The 17759-nt window shown below is 38.5% G+C and overlaps 1 protein-coding gene across 2 annotated transcripts; it reads left to right on the forward strand.

The window, feature by feature from the left end:
- Positions 1-351: 351 nt before the first annotated feature.
- rp1l1a (rp1 like 1a) lies at positions 352-16994 on the forward strand (the record flags this gene model as incomplete). 2 transcript variants are annotated; one of them, XM_084392859.1, is made up of 4 exons in its annotated part: positions 352-515; positions 7825-8482; positions 9487-9664; positions 9949-16994. In XM_084392859.1, exons 2-4 carry the CDS (start codon positions 7847-7849, stop codon positions 16992-16994), a joined length of 7860 nt encoding a protein of 2619 aa, XP_084248985.1. In that variant the 5' UTR covers positions 352-515; positions 7825-7846. The 2 variants fall into 2 exon arrangements, with proteins under 2 accessions (XP_084248985.1, XP_084248984.1); XM_084392858.1 differs by lacking the exon at positions 352-515 and adding an exon at positions 5756-5882.
- Positions 16995-17759: the final 765 nt, after the last annotated feature.

Here is a 17759-nt window from a genome sequence, read left to right on the forward strand (position 1 = left end):
GCTAAGAACTATTTTTATTTTTTTATTTTGATGATGAAAAAATGTGATAATGGTCATTTTTTTATAATAATTTTGGGTTTATATAACAATGTTATAAATAACATTAAGATAAAATCGCTAACATGACATAATAACATATATATTGTCAACATATGCATTGTAACTTTTTGTTGGTCGGCACAGGCAAATAGTGTTCTATATGTGTGTATGCATTTCTATGCCTAAACCATGAACAACAGCTCATTTTTGGAGATCTAAGAGTTAATTCCGTTTGGCACAGATGGCCACACAGTATAATCCTCTTTCAGAGGAGTCCCACTTCTCCTCCTCCTCCTCTCTGGATGAAGGTCTGTCTGTGATAATTAGCCTAATGGAATGAATGACTGTGAATAGACAATATGCAGCTGTGGCATGTCCGTGGTTCGTCGTCGTGGGTGAAAAGTGACTTTCTTCAGGAGGGAACGCCATGCTTTCATCCTCACCTGTGTGAGCCAGAGGAAGGAGCGCCCCTTTTTGTAAGAAAAACTGTTGAATTTTCTAAATGGATTACTTTAAAAGTATCGACAGAGCTTGGAGGTTTGGTGTCGGAGGATTTGGCAGTCGAGGCGAATTAACCTGTGCCTACAGGGTAAAGCCAATGTGTGGAATTAGGAAAGAGAATCAAGATGGCTGTATGTTTGGTTAATAAAAAGGTCTGTTTTAGCTTAATGGTTTTAGTGGAACATGCAAAAAAAAAAAGGGTTTTCTTACTTAGTAGTTTTGCTACTAGTTTTCCAATACAAATATCTAAATGAATCAACTTAAATCAATAAACATTTACTTTAAATGAAAAATTGCTTATATTAAGTCTTGTTTTCTGAAAAATATATCAAAATTAAGAGAGTTTATGCTTAAAACATATATCTGCCACAGGGGTATAAGAAAAATCATTTTGTTTCCCCTTTGAATTAAAGGGATAGTTCACCCAAAAATGACAATTCTGTCATTAATTACTCACCTTCATGTCGTTCCCTGTAAGACTTTCGTTCATCTTCGGAACACAAATGAAGATCTTTTTGATGAAATCTGAGAGATTTCTGTCCCTCCATTGACAGCTACGCAACTACCACTTTGACTCTTCAAAAAGATCATAAAGAGATCGTAAAATGAATCCATATGAATTGAGCGGTTTAGTCCTAATTTTCTGAAGAGACGCGATCGCTTTATATGATGAACCGATTAAATTTGGTCTTTAATTCGGAAGCGCTGCACTATGTTTACTACGTGAAAAGCGTAGGAGACTGACATGGAAGAGAAGAAATTGTTGAATAAAGTCATTATTTTGGTTTTGGTTTTTACTTTTCTTTCGCACAAAAAGTATTCTCGTCGCTTCACAATATTAATATTAAAGGATAATTCCGGTATTTAACACTTTGAGTCTATTTTGTAGTTTGTTTTGGATGAACAAGAGTGCTGGACAAAGACATTTTGACAATGGTTCCTGTCTCGACTTTTTGACTATTTTAGAATTGCCCATGACCGCTTTAGAATGGGAGTCTATGGCCGTGCACAAACATGTCCTTAAAACAACCCTTAACGTTCGTGGTTAGTGGTGTTTGTTGATGATTAAAAAAACAAATATATCGGCGCAATGTATGATTTCAATCCGTTTATTTTTCTATAGTGGAACTATTTTTTCAGAGACCTCACAACCGCGTATAAACTTCCGCTCGATATTTGAGTCTGAAGCGTCTTTTCCGTTCCCGGTAGCGCAGTAATATCAACGAGCAATGAGTCCTCCAACAGAAATCAATGGGATTTTACAAAATGCCAAATAAAACACGACAGAAACTGTATTTCGCTACTCTACTTGTTTTGGAACATCAACGAACACCACTAACCACTCGGTGAGTTGCACAGTTTTGAAAACGAACGTTAAGGGTTGTTTTAAGGACATGTTTGTGCATGGCCATAGACTCCCATTCTAAAGCGGTCATGGGCAATTCTAAAATAGTCAAAAAGTCGAGACAGGAACCATTGTCAAAATTTCTTTGTCCACCTAACCACTTGTTCATCCAAAACAAACTACAAAATAGACTCAAAGTGTTAAATACTAGAATTATCCTTTGAGGTTGAACCACTGGAGTCACATGGACTATTTTAATGCTTATGTCTTTACTACCTTTCTGGGCCTTGAAAGTGGTTATAACATTGCAGTCTATCTGGGGTCAGAAAGCTTTTAGACTTCATCAAAAAAAAATCTTCATTTGTGTTCCGAAGATGAACGAAAGTCTTATGGGTTTGGAACGACATGAGGGTGAAATTAAAGGATTAGTTCACTTCAGAATAAAAATGTCCTGATAATTTACTCAGCCCCACGTCATCCAAGATGTTCATGTCTTTCTGTCTTTAGTTGAAAAGAAATGAAGGTTTTTGAGGAAAACGTGGACTTCAACGGTTATCAACGGGTTGAAGGTCCAAATTGCAGTTTCAGCTTCACACGATACCAGCCGAGGAATAAGGGTCTTATCTAGCTAAACGATAAGTGATTTTCTAAATGAAAGAAAAATATATATACTTTTAACTACAAATGCTCGTCTTGCGCATCCACGACTTCATGCATTATGTAATCACGTTGGAAAAGTCAGGCGGTAACCTGACGTGGGCGAAAAATGTGGGGTAGGGCGAAAAACTCCATCTCATTTTCTCCTCCAACTTCAAAATCGTCCGACATCGTAGTTTTACCTTTTATTTTATTTTTATTTTTTTTGTAAAGGGCGTTTGACTTAGTCTTTGCACGTTCGCTTTGTAAACACTAGGTCGGTACTTCCGCCTAAGTCACGCGTGACCTTTCAACGTGATTACATAATGTGTGACGCATCACAGCTAGTGCAAGACGAGCATTTGTGGTTAAAAAGTATAAATGTTTATTCTTTTTAGAAAATGATATGGTTTCGCTAGATAAGACCCTTATTCCTCGACTGGGATTGTTTGAAGCTGCATTGAAACTGCAATTTGGACCTTCAACCTGTTGATGACTGTTCAAGTCCACTATATGGAGAAAAATCCTGGAAAAAATTATAATTTCTTTTCGACTGAAGAAAGAAAGACATGACTATCTTGGATGATGTGGGGACGAGTAAATTATCAGGAAATTTTAATTCTGATGTGACCTTATCCTTTAATGACAGAATTTTCATTTTTGGGTGAACTAACCCTTTAAGTTTATTTCTCTGACCCCATTGGCAGATATTTGTTCTTTTGTTAAGCTTTTAAACTCATTTAATTTTGAACTCAAAACCAGTGATGTGATTTTGCATCTCAAGTAAATGTACCTTGATTTAAGAATGTTTAGAAACTGTACTGAAGACAAAAATACTGAAGAAGACAGTGTTTTTTTTTTTTTTTTTGCAGTGTGAAGTAAGGTCTAAGCTAAAATGGGAAAATGCAATGGATTACAGGCTGAAGTATTATGTGTGTGAGAGCTGATAATAGGTCTCACAAAGATGTTACCAGCAGATGAACTGATGCCTTGCTTTGAACGTCAGTGTCAGTGGTTACAAATGCTATGAGTGTAGGAAGGTGTCGCATTATACAAAGCATTTCTTATTCATATTTACAATTCTCATTACAGATTTTTTTTATGTTGAAAAGTGACTAATATCTAAGGCTGTTAAGTATATTAATTAAGCGTTAACGATCTTGGTTATTATAGGCATTATGGAAATCATTTTACACAGTTTTAAATTCTTTGCTAATTATTTAAATGATCTTGAACAGATCTGTTAAAGTTGTTTTCGTGTCCCCTCCCTCCTCTCCTACATATCCCATGAGTCTTAAACGTTTCTCAGTAATCTGACAGTGTTGTATTGCAGGTTTCTCCCAATGGGCTGCCAAGTTCTCACTTACTAATTGTGGAAATCATGTGTAGCACTTTCAACTGTTAATTTAACCTTTAGAGATTTATAATTAGTGTCAAAAATATACACCTCTCAGAGGTGTTTAGTAATTAATTAGCTCTAAATGAGCTCTGTGCTTGGTGTGCCATTGCATCTATCAAACATAGAATGTTAAAACATCCGTATTAATGTTCCCTCAGTTTGCGCGTAATAGTGGGTCACTTAAGAGTACAGAGGATGTGCTGTCTGTTCCTGAGATTACAGTAAGCCTGCTATGTTGTCATTACAGATTCTATATTTAAGTTAAATTACCTAATGTGAATGTCAAATCTGAATTTCATGAAGCATGTTAAGAACATATCAGGGTATATTTCACCCCCAAATATAATGAAAGAAAATAAAAAAATACAATGATATAACTTAGTGCTGTCAAAGCGATTAATCGCATCTAACACAAAAGTTTGTAAATAATACATATGTGTGTGTCTGTGTGCCATTGCAAGAACTGGCAGCGTCGAAATCAAACATAGAATGTTAAAACATCCCTATTAATGTTCCCTCAGCTTGCGCGTAATAGTGGGTCACTTAAGAGTACAGAGGATGTGCTGTCTTTTCCTGAGATTACAGTAAGCCTGTGCTTTGGCAGTACTAGAGTGAGCAACAAACACTCATGTCCTGTTACACTATGGTAAAATTTAGTTTTTAAATTTCTTTTGGCCAGTATGCAATGGCCTGGAACACCCTAGCAACGCCTTGGTAACCACTCTGAACACCTTAACAACTCTATAGCAATGTCTTGGCAACCATCGACAACACCCGAGCATGCACAAGCATCACTCCTCATCATTTTATACAGAAAATGTCTAGTTTTAAATGTCTAGCAAAGCACTTACTTCTGTGACAAATTAAAAACTGCATAAAATATTTAAAGTGCTAAATGGTTATAGTATGGCACTGCGGGATTCTGAGAGAGTAAGCAGCCATAGGCACTATTTACATTCACTTTCATCTCAAGGTGTCCTTAGAAAATGAAAATAAATCAGTTCGAATTAAGTACCAGTTTGATATTATTAGGAGCATTCATTTTCAAACCATGAGGAAGGTTCACATGGAACATTCTCTATGCAGTCAGTTATTCTATGAAGAGTTCAAATCTGCTATGTTGTCATTACAGATTCTATATTTAAGTTAAATTGCCTGATGTGTATGTCAAATCTGAAGTTCATGAAGCATGTTAAGAACATATCAGAGTATATTTCACCCCTAAATATAATGAAAGAAAATTAAAAATACAATTATATAACTTAGTGCTGTCAAAGCAATTAATCGCATCTATACTCGCATCTGTGTATATGTACTAAATATATATATATTCATATATAATTTAAATATATACTGTGTGTCTATTGATTTGAAGGCACCAATATAATTGAACTGTTTTATATAGTAATTATGTAATAAAATTATATAAAAATGTATCATTGTAATATTGTAAGAAAATAAAAGTATAACATGGATATTTGTAAGATTCACTTGTGATTGTTTGTAGTTGTTTCAAATGAATATACTAACAGGAGTGGCATGTTATGCCAGTCATCAGATATAAGCAGTAGAGAACTGGAGTGAATTTGGCAGCAGATGTATTTTCTACCTCTGTGTTTGTGGAATAAAACAGCCTGCCCTCTGTGGTCAAAAAGCAGACGTCTTGTAGCTCTGCGCATCTCTGTTTATGCAATCCTGGTGTCGCTGTCATGTGTCTTACACTCCCCTAGAGTTCAGTGAAATCTCAAGATGATTAAAGAAGCTTTTCGTTCTATCCTTAGCTGCCAATGGCCCTGATTAGTGGCCCGACAATTTGTGGGAGGGCTTGTAAACCTGTGTCACTGCAGTCGTTTGCTTGGATGCTACCTGGAACGCTGCTCTGTATAGTCAGATTCTATTGTTATTTTTAATTTTTTATACAGTTGTTTTTTAGCATCAGACATGATAATGTATTCTGTAAATGTAAGTATATTGTTTCATATACTATACTTTTTTTAGATTGAGCTGGGCTACAGAACTAATGCTATTTTAACCGTCTAAATTGCCTAAATACGTCTAATATATATATATATATATTTGATAAAGCTAATTGTTTAGTGAAAACATGAGCTTGAGGCAATATGTCATGGCTTGTGTGGTCAAATATAGATAAATGATCTACATTTTATACAAATAGAAGAGACAATGTTAAGATACTGTCATTCATTTTTTTTTTTTTTTTCAGGTACAGGTCAAAATGTTGTTATATGAAATCTGTAAAACTATCTTTGCTCTCAGTTTGATACATAAACTTTGCTCAGAGATGATGCACTTGAACTTCTTTAAATGTTGGATTAAAGTTGCCTATTAAGGACTAAGTACTAAATGCAATTTAAGATAGTCTGTAACTGTTTCTCAACGTGCATGAGATTAACCTCTGACCTGGGGCCTAGTTTTACTGTTGCTTATACTACATAACATCACATGTCATCTAAAGTGTAATAGTTTAATACAAGTTTGACTGAGTCTTAATGGCATGACTGGATTGCAGTTATCACAATATCTGTGTTTTCTGTAATACCATGGTGTTCTTTGGTATTTTGGAGTAGAATGATTCATTGTATGAATATGCTAATCATACCGTTCCATGGTTCTGTATAGATCAAAGTACCATGGTACTCCCACATTATTTTGTGATGCTGATGTCTTTAGGGTGGTTCTTTGCCTCCACATTGTGCTGTAAAGTAAATTAATGCACAGGTAGCCGTGGATTATCCCATACTTAAACTATCCAATAGTGATATTTTATCAACTATATTTCGGAATGAGTTTGAAGAATGAATACCTGTCTTAGCTTTAGATACCCAACATATTTGAATGCCCTTTCACACCAAAGATAACTATAATGATAACAATAAAGACAGTAAGTAATTCTAAAAAATAAAAGAATAGCAGATTTCACACCACGACTTTAACGATTACAGAACAGAGAAATGATATTGTTGAAATCCCTTTCAGAAAGATTTTTTTTCAGCTGATGAATGATAATAACATAACATAACATAACAGCCAATCAGAATCCACCAGACTTGAAAGAACTCAAGCATTTAAAGCAGAAGAGGATGCTTAAATTATAATAAACTGAATGATATCGTCCACTAGTGTGGACGCTAATATAGTAATCTGCTAACACTTTAGTTTAGTGTCCAATTCTCACTATTAACAAGTTGCTTATTTGTATGCATATTACTAGGATATTGGCAGTTTAGTAGTACTTATAAAGCACATATTAATACCTTATTCGGCATGACCATATTCTACATCCCTAATCCTACCCAATACCTAAAATTAAATAACTACTATACTAATAATTAATAAGCAGTAATTAGGAGTTTGAGGCAAAAGTCGTAGTTAATAGTTAGTTAATTGTGAGAATTGTACCCCCCTAAGCCAAAGTGTGACCAGTTATCTTTATAGTTATCATTCTTAGTGTGAACGGGGCGTTAGGCTTGATCTTGGTGTTCTGTTCCTAGAAGAGTTCTCAATTATGTTTCATTTAAGTATCTCACTTTGTCTCACGTTTCTCCTATTCCTTGGCAGAATAGATAATAGAATCAAATAGAATAGAGACATTGAGTCATTGTTGACATATGGCAAGACTAGAGCCATGAAATTAATGTGGATTTGGTCTTGGGAGATTTTGATGAGAATTGTTTGAGTTTAGATTAAATATTCTGATTATTCTGATTATAGGCTGGTTTCTTGGCAAATCAATTTGAGACATTGTTGAACCCTCCTCTCAAACCCTACAACAGAGACATTACTAGGGTCTCAATTTAATCAAATTTCTTTCTAAATGTATGGGATTGAATTTGATTGTGAGTTACAGATAATGTCATTTACATTTCCAAACTCTTCCCCACAGTTTGAACTGACGTGGAGGAGAGATGCAGAGGGCGGCCCCAGGCTTCTTCGACGCCGATACCCATTTTCAGAATGAACAGTTTCCTCATCCTCCAGCATCATCTTTTTGCTCCAGCGTGAAATTGGCCAGCCCAGCCAAGAGGATTACCTTCTACAAGAGTGGCGACGCTCAGTTCAAAGGGGTCAAGATGGCCATCCATAAACGCAGCTTCAAATGCTTTGATGCCTTATTGGATGACCTTTCCCAAAAGGTTCCTCTGCCTTTTGGTGTGCGTACTATCACGACCCCCAGGGGCACCCACAGCATTAAACATTTAGAGCAGTTTGAGGACGGAGGCTGTTACTTGTGTTCTGACCGCCGCTACGTCAAGCCAATCAACATAGAAGCTGCAGGGAAAAGGCCCGCTGTCTGGCACCACCACAGCCACCCACATAATACTCGCCGGAAGCCCTCCCGACCTGAGGAACCCCCATCGGGACATCAGCAGCACCATCGGCACCCCAAAAGGATTGTTCTAGTGAAAAACAATGACCCTGCTATTAGGCGATCCATCATTCTGAGCAGGCGAACTGCTCGAAGTCTTCGCGTCTTCATGGACGAGATTTCAGAGCTAATGCAGTGTCACGTCAAGAAACTTTACACTCTGGAGGGACGCAAGGTCAGGGAGGATTTCATTTCTTCAGCCATTCTTTAATTAGCCGGGTGAAGTATTTTAGGAAGCAGGTGTCAGGTCAGGACAGAATTGCAAGCCCTGGGAAATAAAAGTTGTTCTAGCTACTTACAGTATCTAAATGTATCTTTAAGGGTTCGTTCACCCAAACAAAACATTTGTGAACTCTCATTTTGTTTCCCACACATATGATTTTATTTCTTCTGTGAAACACAAAAGGAGAAATTAGAGTATGTTTACATTGTTCTTCCATATAGTGACAATCGGCGCTATAAAGGATAAAAACTATCCATAAGACTTGTTTGCTAGTGTTTTGAGGAACGGACCAAAATTGTATTAAATAATCATTATTTACTGAAAAACTTGCCCTCTACCATTATAGCTGTCTAAAATATTTTTCATGCATGCACATATTCTGTATTGATGGTAATGTTGCCAGCGGTTTTTGCGTGTCTCATAACCAAACATTTGATTGTGTATGTGCACTATTTGAGCACTGTAGGGCAAGAGTTTCAGAGAATAATAAATGTTTATAACAAATTTCGCCATATTTGTCCTTTTTGGAGTTTGACAACCTCATGCAATGCTCATGTGCATTAGTAAAATAACTTTCTGCAAAGCATCTCCTTTTTGTGTTCCATGGAAGCCATACAGGTTTGAACAAATATTAAGAAGATGAGTAAATGACTCAAGAGTTCTCATTATTGGTTGAATTATTTCCTATACCATTTAAAATCAGCATTTTGTGTTTAATTGGTTAATTTACATATTTACATAAATTAATATGCTGCTTTTGTCATTGGAGAGAACCATTTTATTATTTAGGGTTCACAATTCTAAAACGAATCTATTAGTGAACCTGTTAAACATTTTAGATCAGTCACAAATAAGGTTAAATTGCCTATGTAGACAGTGATTGTAAGTATTTGTCTCTTAGTGGATTTGACTCATTATGTGTATTTTGTCTTGTGTTTAATCACTGCTCTCCATAGATTGACAGTATTCAGAGTCTGATGCAGTGTCCTAGTGTGCTGGTCTGTGTGGGTCGAGAATCCTTCAGACCGTTGCTTATGGAAAGCTTGAAGAAGCACTCAGATGAAAAGCTTCCAGGAATGCGCACAAGGTCTCACTCTAGTATCTGCAGTGAAGGTCATGAAAGCAAAAAGAATGGTAAATATTTGTTTGTGTTGTGTACACAGTTCGGGATAACTATCATTTATATTTATTTGATTTTGGTGAATCATCATAGTGATTAACAACCCATCTGCCCATGCACGTCTAATAATAGACTGAAGGTGAAACAACCATCCACCACCAACTCAAATGCAGTTAATGTATTGTCAATGCTGGTGAATCAAGAGCATGTTTCCAATATGCGTAGGTATAGTTGCTTGTTGAAAAGATGTGATTAATCTTAATTTATTAATATTGATTCTATTATTTTGTTTTAACAGTTAACTTTGGCCTGGAGACAAAGAAAAGCATTATCCATCCAAGATCCGACTCCAGTAATAGATCTACAAGATTCTCTCTTTCTTCAGAAAAGTCCTATCAGAATGGATTATGCATGACACCAGGGCAGTCCGGCTGTGTCAGCACCTGTCCTTACGTTAAAGAAGCCATAGTGAATGATGACATTGAGAAGAGAGTGCTTGTTAATAAAGACGGCAGCCTTTCTGTGGAGATGAAGGTTCGCTTTCGGCTTTTCAATGATGAGACTCTCCTGTGGTCCACCGAGATCAAGAAGTCATCAAAAAAAGAGAATGACTCTGGCTTTGTAAAAGACGGCGATTATCTTCAAGCTAAAGCTGAGTATTCAGACCCAGACTCCATCTCTGCATCTGAGGAGACTGATGAAGCCTTTGCAACAAAGCTGCATCAGGAGCATCTCGAGGAGTCACTTTGTCAGAACTGTTGCAACCACTGCCAAGAGTACGACATCTGGAAAAACCCCATGCACAAAGACCCGGGGACCTGCAAATCACCCAGTTCCAGTGGATCAACTCACAGAGTTGTAAGCAAAAAGTCATCAGTGGATAGTACGCACACAATTTCTCGCTCCAGTGGGGAATACACTGAGCATGTGGTGGAAAAGGCCTCGTGCTTTCAGCAGACAATGGAGGAAGGGGACACCAGAGTAGAATACTGTGCTGTAAGTCATTGCTGCAATCGAAGTGAAGTATCATCTGCTGGAATCACGTCAAAGAACAAGAGATCTTGTGAGGACAGCTGTGAGAGTCACATTAAAAGTAGATGTTCTCATAAAGAACCTGAAATCTCTCCTACGCCACATTGTGCGGTCATTAAAGTCATGGAAGAGCGTCCGATTTCTGCAGTCAGCAATTCGTCCAAAGTGCTTGCGTCTTTGAAGGAAGATCTGGATGATGATTATGATGAGCTGCCTCCAAGCATCTCGAGAGTATCACACTGGTCTCAAAGTGACCATCTTGAGAGTGATGATCAACCCAATTGCGTTCATTGTTGTGGTCGCCAGACTTTACCAAGATCTTATTTGTCCCCCAGACCTCCCAGTACAGAATCAAGCAGTGCTGTTCACTCACTGAAGCTCAAAAAGTATAAAACCACTTTTGCAGCACCAGTAGAGCAAGACGGGATGTGTACAACATCTCCAGTTTCAAAAGTGTCCTCCAGATCCCATCCAAGTCACTGTGGAGCCATAACCCCAAGTTCAGCTTGTAGTACAATTTCTAGACATAGCCAAGCATCTTGTAAATCTAGAGACAAAACAAACAACCCTGAATCCAATGCATCAGATGCTATGGAGGTACGTGATGGTGAAGCTGAAAACAGATCTTTGAGTGCCACGTCAGGTGTGTCAAGAAGATCTGGCAAGTCAGCTGTATGTTCATGCTGTGGTGTGAATAAAATATTGACTGAGAATCCAGAGGGGAGTGAACCAGAGAAAGCTGATTCCATAATGTTGAAGTCAAACAAATCTGCTGCATCCATTTCAAATGCTTATGAAAACTGTGAACCTGTTAATAATACATTGGAAGTGGAAGCCACACGGGAACGCTCTGAGTCTGCACTGTCTAAAAATTCAAATGCCTCTTCTACTTCAAAAACCTCCAAAAGGTCCAACCGCTCTGCTCATGACATGTGTTCTGTTGGGAAATCATTGAAATATGAACATAATGAAACAGAAAGTGTTGAAGAAAGAACCAAAAGTGCCACGTCAGCAATGTCCGCCAGGTCAGACTTTATTATTTCAGAGAGAGAGCTCACACCAGCCTTGGTCCAGACAGAAACCGATGAAGCTGGAGAAAAAAGCCAAGAAAGAGCTGCCAGTGCAATGTCTGCCCATTCAAATTTATCAGCTGCATCGAAAACATCCCACAAATCAAAATCTGCACATTCAGAGAAAGCTAAAACGCCTAGATCTTGTAGTCCAAATGATTTCGAGGTAGTGCCATCAAAGTTACTTAATTCTCAGGTTGATAAATCAGAAAGTGCTGCTACTCAAAATCATACTACGTCAGATAATCATTGTGAACAAGACACAGAGTTTCTTCAAGAAGTGAGATCAACTAGTGCCATGTCTAACAAATCAGACCGATCTTCTGAACATCCATCACATACATCAGAGCAAACAACTAGGTCTGTCAAATCTTGTTGCGACTTACAAGACAAAGCCACTCTGAAGTCAGATAATCATTGTGAACAAGACACAGTGTTTCTTCAAGAAGTGAGATCAACTAGTGCCATGTCTAACAAATCAGACCGATCTTCTGAACATCCATCACATACATCAGAGCAAACAACTAGGTCTGTCAAATCTTGTTGCGACTTACAAGACAAGTCCATCAGTTTTGATGTTCAGTGTGAGCCGGAAACTGAATTCACCACAGAGGAAAGACTATGTAGTTCACTGTCCAAATGCTCAAAAACTTCTGTAAAGTCAAATGCATCCTCAAAGCATTCACACACAGAGTCTAAATCTAAGGAAAGAGTTAACAGTGCAATGTCTTGTAGGTCCTGCAAATCAAACCACAACTTTTCAGAAAACACAGTTACCTCAGCACCTGATGAATGTGCTGCTCCAAAAAGTGAGTCAAAGAGAGCTACCAGCACAATGTCTCAGACCTCAGAAAAGTCTAATGCCTGCTCTGAAAGATCCGTCAAATCCGGTGCAAAGAGCCCTGCCTTCCAGGAAGTGGATAATGGCAAAAGCATGACACAAAATGCCTTAACTGTGACCACTCCATTGCCTAGGACAAAGAGGTCTCCATCTCCTAGATCAAACCATGACACTAAAATTAAGACTAATAGCCGAGCAACAAGTGGGATGTCAGTAAGCTCTAATGTATCCTCGCAATCCCAAAGATCCAGTAAATGTAATGGTCACAGCTCCTCAAGTGGTAATTTGAGAGAGACAGATCCTGAGAAGCAAAAAGAGGATGCCAAAGATGAATCTGAAGAGAGCTTGTCAGGAAAATCAAAACTGTCAGCTAAATCTCTTATCAATAACATTAAGTCTTCAGGCAACCAGTTTGATGAGCCTCTAAGCCCAACATCAACAGCGTCTGTTTCTATCCGACTAGGAGAAGAACACAAGGGTGATGACTTTGATGAACGATCAATCAGTGGCATGTCAGCCACCACAGAGGACGGTGGACATAAGATAGAGAATGTAAATGGAGTGGATCTTGAGGAAAGGCCAAATACAGAAGTGTCTGTGAATTCTGCAATTTCAGACAGACCCCAAAAGTCCCATCACATGAACTACAAGGCTCCTGTTCAAGCCCTCTCGCCTGTCTCAGCTGAAAGTATTATGTCAGCAGAACTGAAGAAAAGCAAGTCTGGAAGCCAGTTAAATGAAAACAACATCAGAGTGCCCTCCACTTTGTCACTGTCATCTTTACAAAGTAAGACACCCTCCAGAGTTTCACAGGGAAGTGCTAAAAATACAGTTATGAAAGGAAGCGATTTTGAAGCTCTCAACAACACCAGCCATGCAGAAATGACTAAAACATCCTCAAAACATGACCAAAGTGAAACAGCATCTGGAAAAGCTACACCAGCAAGTGACTGTTTACATTCTTCAAAAGCCTCTGAACATTCGATGAAGTCCAAAAATGTCCAAAGTACTAGAGAGAATGATAAAAGATCTAAATGTTCTTCCCAATGTTTGGAAATAAATGGACTGAATTTAAAATATAACTGCGATAATGATAGGGGCATGGTTAAGTCTCTTAAATCCTCCTCATCAGACAGAAGATCTGTGAAAAATGATACATCCAGGCCAAATTCAGCGGTAATGTCTGATATTTCCCAAAATTGTAGAAGTCTACCACAAGAGATGCCAAACAAGAAAAAAACATCAGTCAAGCATGCTGATTCCTCAAGCAACAGTGTTTTATCTCGGGCACTTTCAGCAGCAGATTTGTTGAGAGATATTATTGGTAATGCAAGACCAGTGAGTAGAGGATCAAAGTCAGTTGTCTCCAGCAAAAATGTTGACAAGGTAGAAAATAAAAGCAAAAAAAGTAGCAGGAGCAAGCACGAGGAAGTCAGCATATCATTGGAGTGCAACAACAAGGAACTGATGCCGTCATTCTTACCGAATGCTTCCCCTACAGAAGTTGTGAATGACTGGCTTAGGAAGATTCCCATTGAAGGCCATGTTTATGAAATGGATGTCGAACTCACTGAATATATGAGCCTGACTCAAGGTGATGAGGAGACTTCTCATGCACCAGAAAGCATAATTGAGGTTGAGGAACCTCAGGAGGATCAAGCAGGTGAGAATTATATCCAGCAGGAGACCAACGACAGTTGCGGTGAAAAAGCACAATTGGAAACTCATGAAATGGATCCCGACCCTGAAGCATTAACCAAACAAGACAGTTTACAAAAGCAGTGCCATTCTTCGGTTCAGGTCATGAAGGTTTTACTGGGTCCAAAACTAGACAGATCCAGTAGTTTACCTGAAGTCTCCCCTGTTTATGGCAGAAAATTAAGCCAGTCTGCTCAAGGGCTGTTGGACTGCCTTGCAAATTTACGACTGATTGACTCAGACTCTAAAAGCGAAAAGCAACGTAAATATAATGAAATCATGATAATCCTACAGTCGCTCTGGCTCCAAAAGCCCTCTGAGGATGAACAGAAAAAGCAGAACACAATGGAACATCACTTCGCCGAGGATGAATTCAACCCACAGTCTTCATCTGGGGTTGATGTTAGCAGCAGCTCCACCGGCTCTGTTAAAGGTAGCATGAATGGCGTAGTAGGAAAAATAGAGACCACTCATGGCACAATACCACCAATTGCCGAACAAGAGGCATCAGTGGAAGATAAAGATGAAGAAGAAAATGAGGAAAAGTCTACAACTCCTGCATGTGAATGTTTAGATCCATCCAAAGTTCTCTCAGATCCAGTAACTCCAGACATTGCAGAGCGAGTACAGGGGAGTCCAGTAAATTCACAACTGGATGATGACAAAGAAAATGGCATATTACATGAAGAAGATGTTGAAAGCAGTGATAATAAGAAAGAATCAGATCAAACACCACAAACAAGCTCTGGGAATGAGAGTAACACAATGAAATCTCCAGAAAATACAAGCTCAGGAACTCCACCGTCTGTTCAGAGAGCTCCGCTAATTAAAAGAGTTTCACAGGACCCAGATCCTGTTTGGGTACTGAGCTTATTAAAAAAGCTAGAAAAGCAGTTCATGTTACATTATGCAGATGCCATGGCAGAGTTCAAAGTGAGGTGGGATTTGGATGACAACGAGATGCTCGATACAATGATCAGCGAACTGAAAGAGGAAGTACACAAACGGATTCAATCAAGTATTCACAGAGAATTGCAAAAAATCCAAGGTCGGGCAGGTAGGGGTCCGAGACCTCCGGGAAATACTCTGTCGAGAGAGTCTACGGCCCAGACTGAGCAGCGACGCAAGCGTTTTCGGGTCATGCGCAATAAGTCCATCACCATGTCAAGGAGTGAGGAAAATTACACTGCATCTGGTACTGAATACAGTGATCAGCGCAGTGACGATGAATACTGCCCATGCGATGCATGCATGAAAAAGAAAATGGCGTCAAGGGCAGTCCAGCAAGCTCAGGCTTTGAGTTTGGCTCCAGTTATGATGGAATTTGATCTGCGGAAAATTTTACAAATGAAAAAGGATCCAGCCAAACCTTTAGAATTGAAGCTGGAAGAACAACGCACAACCAACTTGACTGAAGAAAACAACTTAGAAGTGGTTCATGAAGAGGTAGAAGATACGAAAGATGTTACCAGAGGCCATGATGTTGAGACGGCAGATCAAGAAGAGCCAGATGGTGCTCTCAATGCAGTAGATGGTGAAAACACAAACAGCATAAAATATGTATCTTTAGACTCTGAGAAAAGAGATCAAATTGAAGAGGAGACAAATGACAAAAGAGAGTCTGGTGATGTGGAAGGTGGTGAAGATGAGGAAGAGAAAGAAGGTGAGCATGCGAAAGAAGCGGCAAATGGTGAAACTGAGGGGAAAGAGGAAGTAGAGTTTGTTGAGGAAGAGACTGAAAAAGGAGATACAGAAGAGGATGGTGAGGAGAAAGACAGTCTTAAAGGAGATGCAGCAAATTCAGAAAACAGTGGTATGAATGCGGAGGTGGAAAAAGAAGTGGTAAATGGTGAAACTGAGGGGAAAGAGGAAGTAGAGTTTGTTGAGGAAGAGACTGAAAAAGGAGATACAGAAGAGGATGTTGAGGAGAAAGACAGTCTTAAAGGAGATGCAGCAAATTCAGAAAACAATGGTATGGATGCGGAGGTGGAAAAAGAGAATGAGATGACAGAAACTGGTGAGGAAACAGAATCAGGTGACAACGGAGCAGAAACTGAGGCTGGGGAAGAGAGTACAGAAGACAAGTCTGCAGAAGATGGTAGTGAATCAAATAAAGATCATACTCCTGAAACTACTGAAGGTGAAAAGTCAGATGAGACACCAAATGAAGAGTCTGCCAGTGAGAAGAATGCTGATGGAAGCCAAGATGGATCTGCAAAGGATGATGCCGAGGAAGATGGGACATCAAACACAGGACAGGGCGAGGACCAGCCTGAGGAAAAGGCCAATGTGCCAAAGGTAAAGATCGAGGATGAGGTCGAAGGAGACACAGAAAATGAAATAGACAAATGTAGCTCTGTTGAGGAAGATTTAAAAAATGATGATCAATCTGATGAAACTGTTGCTGTTATCTGTGAGAGCACACTAGCAAAACAGGTAACAAGAACGTCAATGGAATCTCAACCAGGATCCGTGGAGAACTGCACAAATCAAACAGCGCAAGCTAAACTGAAAGATCTTCAGAGTTTCATGGAGAGTGTTGAAAGTCAAGGAGACAGCATAGTTGTGATTACTAAACAACCACCATACAAAGAGCCACATGGACCAGGAAACCTAAAGAACATGTGCAATGGCTTGACTGAATGGCAAGTGTCTCCTAAAATAAGCAACAGGGCCAATAAACAAAAGAATACGAAGGATTGACAATGATGTTATGGTGAACAATAAAGAATTTTAATATTTCATTTGTTAAACCCTCAAATAAAGCACTTTATTTTTGATTGCTAATGTTCCCTTAGATGGGACTTTAATATTTAAGATGATTAATCTGTCTTCAAAGACATCTAAACAGCTAAAGAGAAACTTTGAACAGATATCAATTCTATTTATTGTACACTGTATATTTCCATGTAGTCAAGGTATTTTATTGACTTCTATTTAACCTATGGAATCATATACACAGGCAGTGAAATACTTTATAAGCAGAGTCTTACAGTCACAGAACATTAGACTGATACCTTTTAAATTCTCAGGGTGCTGAATGTTAAAAGTACTATTATTTACATGCCAGGTGACAAACCTCAACCAGTGTTAGCATTGCATTACATTTATTCCATATGCTAAATGGCACAATTATATTTCAAAATATATAATTGCAGATGTAAGAATGGGCTATTACCCAAATTAGTATGAGAGACGTTCAGTTTAGCAGCAACCATGACTGAATATTTCGAAATGATTTATTTATTCATGAAGTGAAAAGATTTTCTTATGCTGCTAAGTGGTGCTTAATGCTGCATTTTACATTGTAAAACATCTTGACAGATGTGGTACTTAAAGCATCCTTGACCAAGGTTTGTTGTATGTTGCTATTGTATTGTATCATTTAATAAATGCTCAATTCTGAGAATGTCATTTGTTGTTTTCTTAACAGGCCAGTGTTGGTGCACATGTTTAGGGTTAGGGGTT

The sequence above is a fragment of the Rutilus rutilus genome, assembly GCF_951802725.1.
Source record: "Rutilus rutilus genome assembly, chromosome: 21".
Classification (NCBI taxonomy): Eukaryota; Metazoa; Chordata; class Actinopteri; order Cypriniformes; family Leuciscidae; genus Rutilus; species Rutilus rutilus.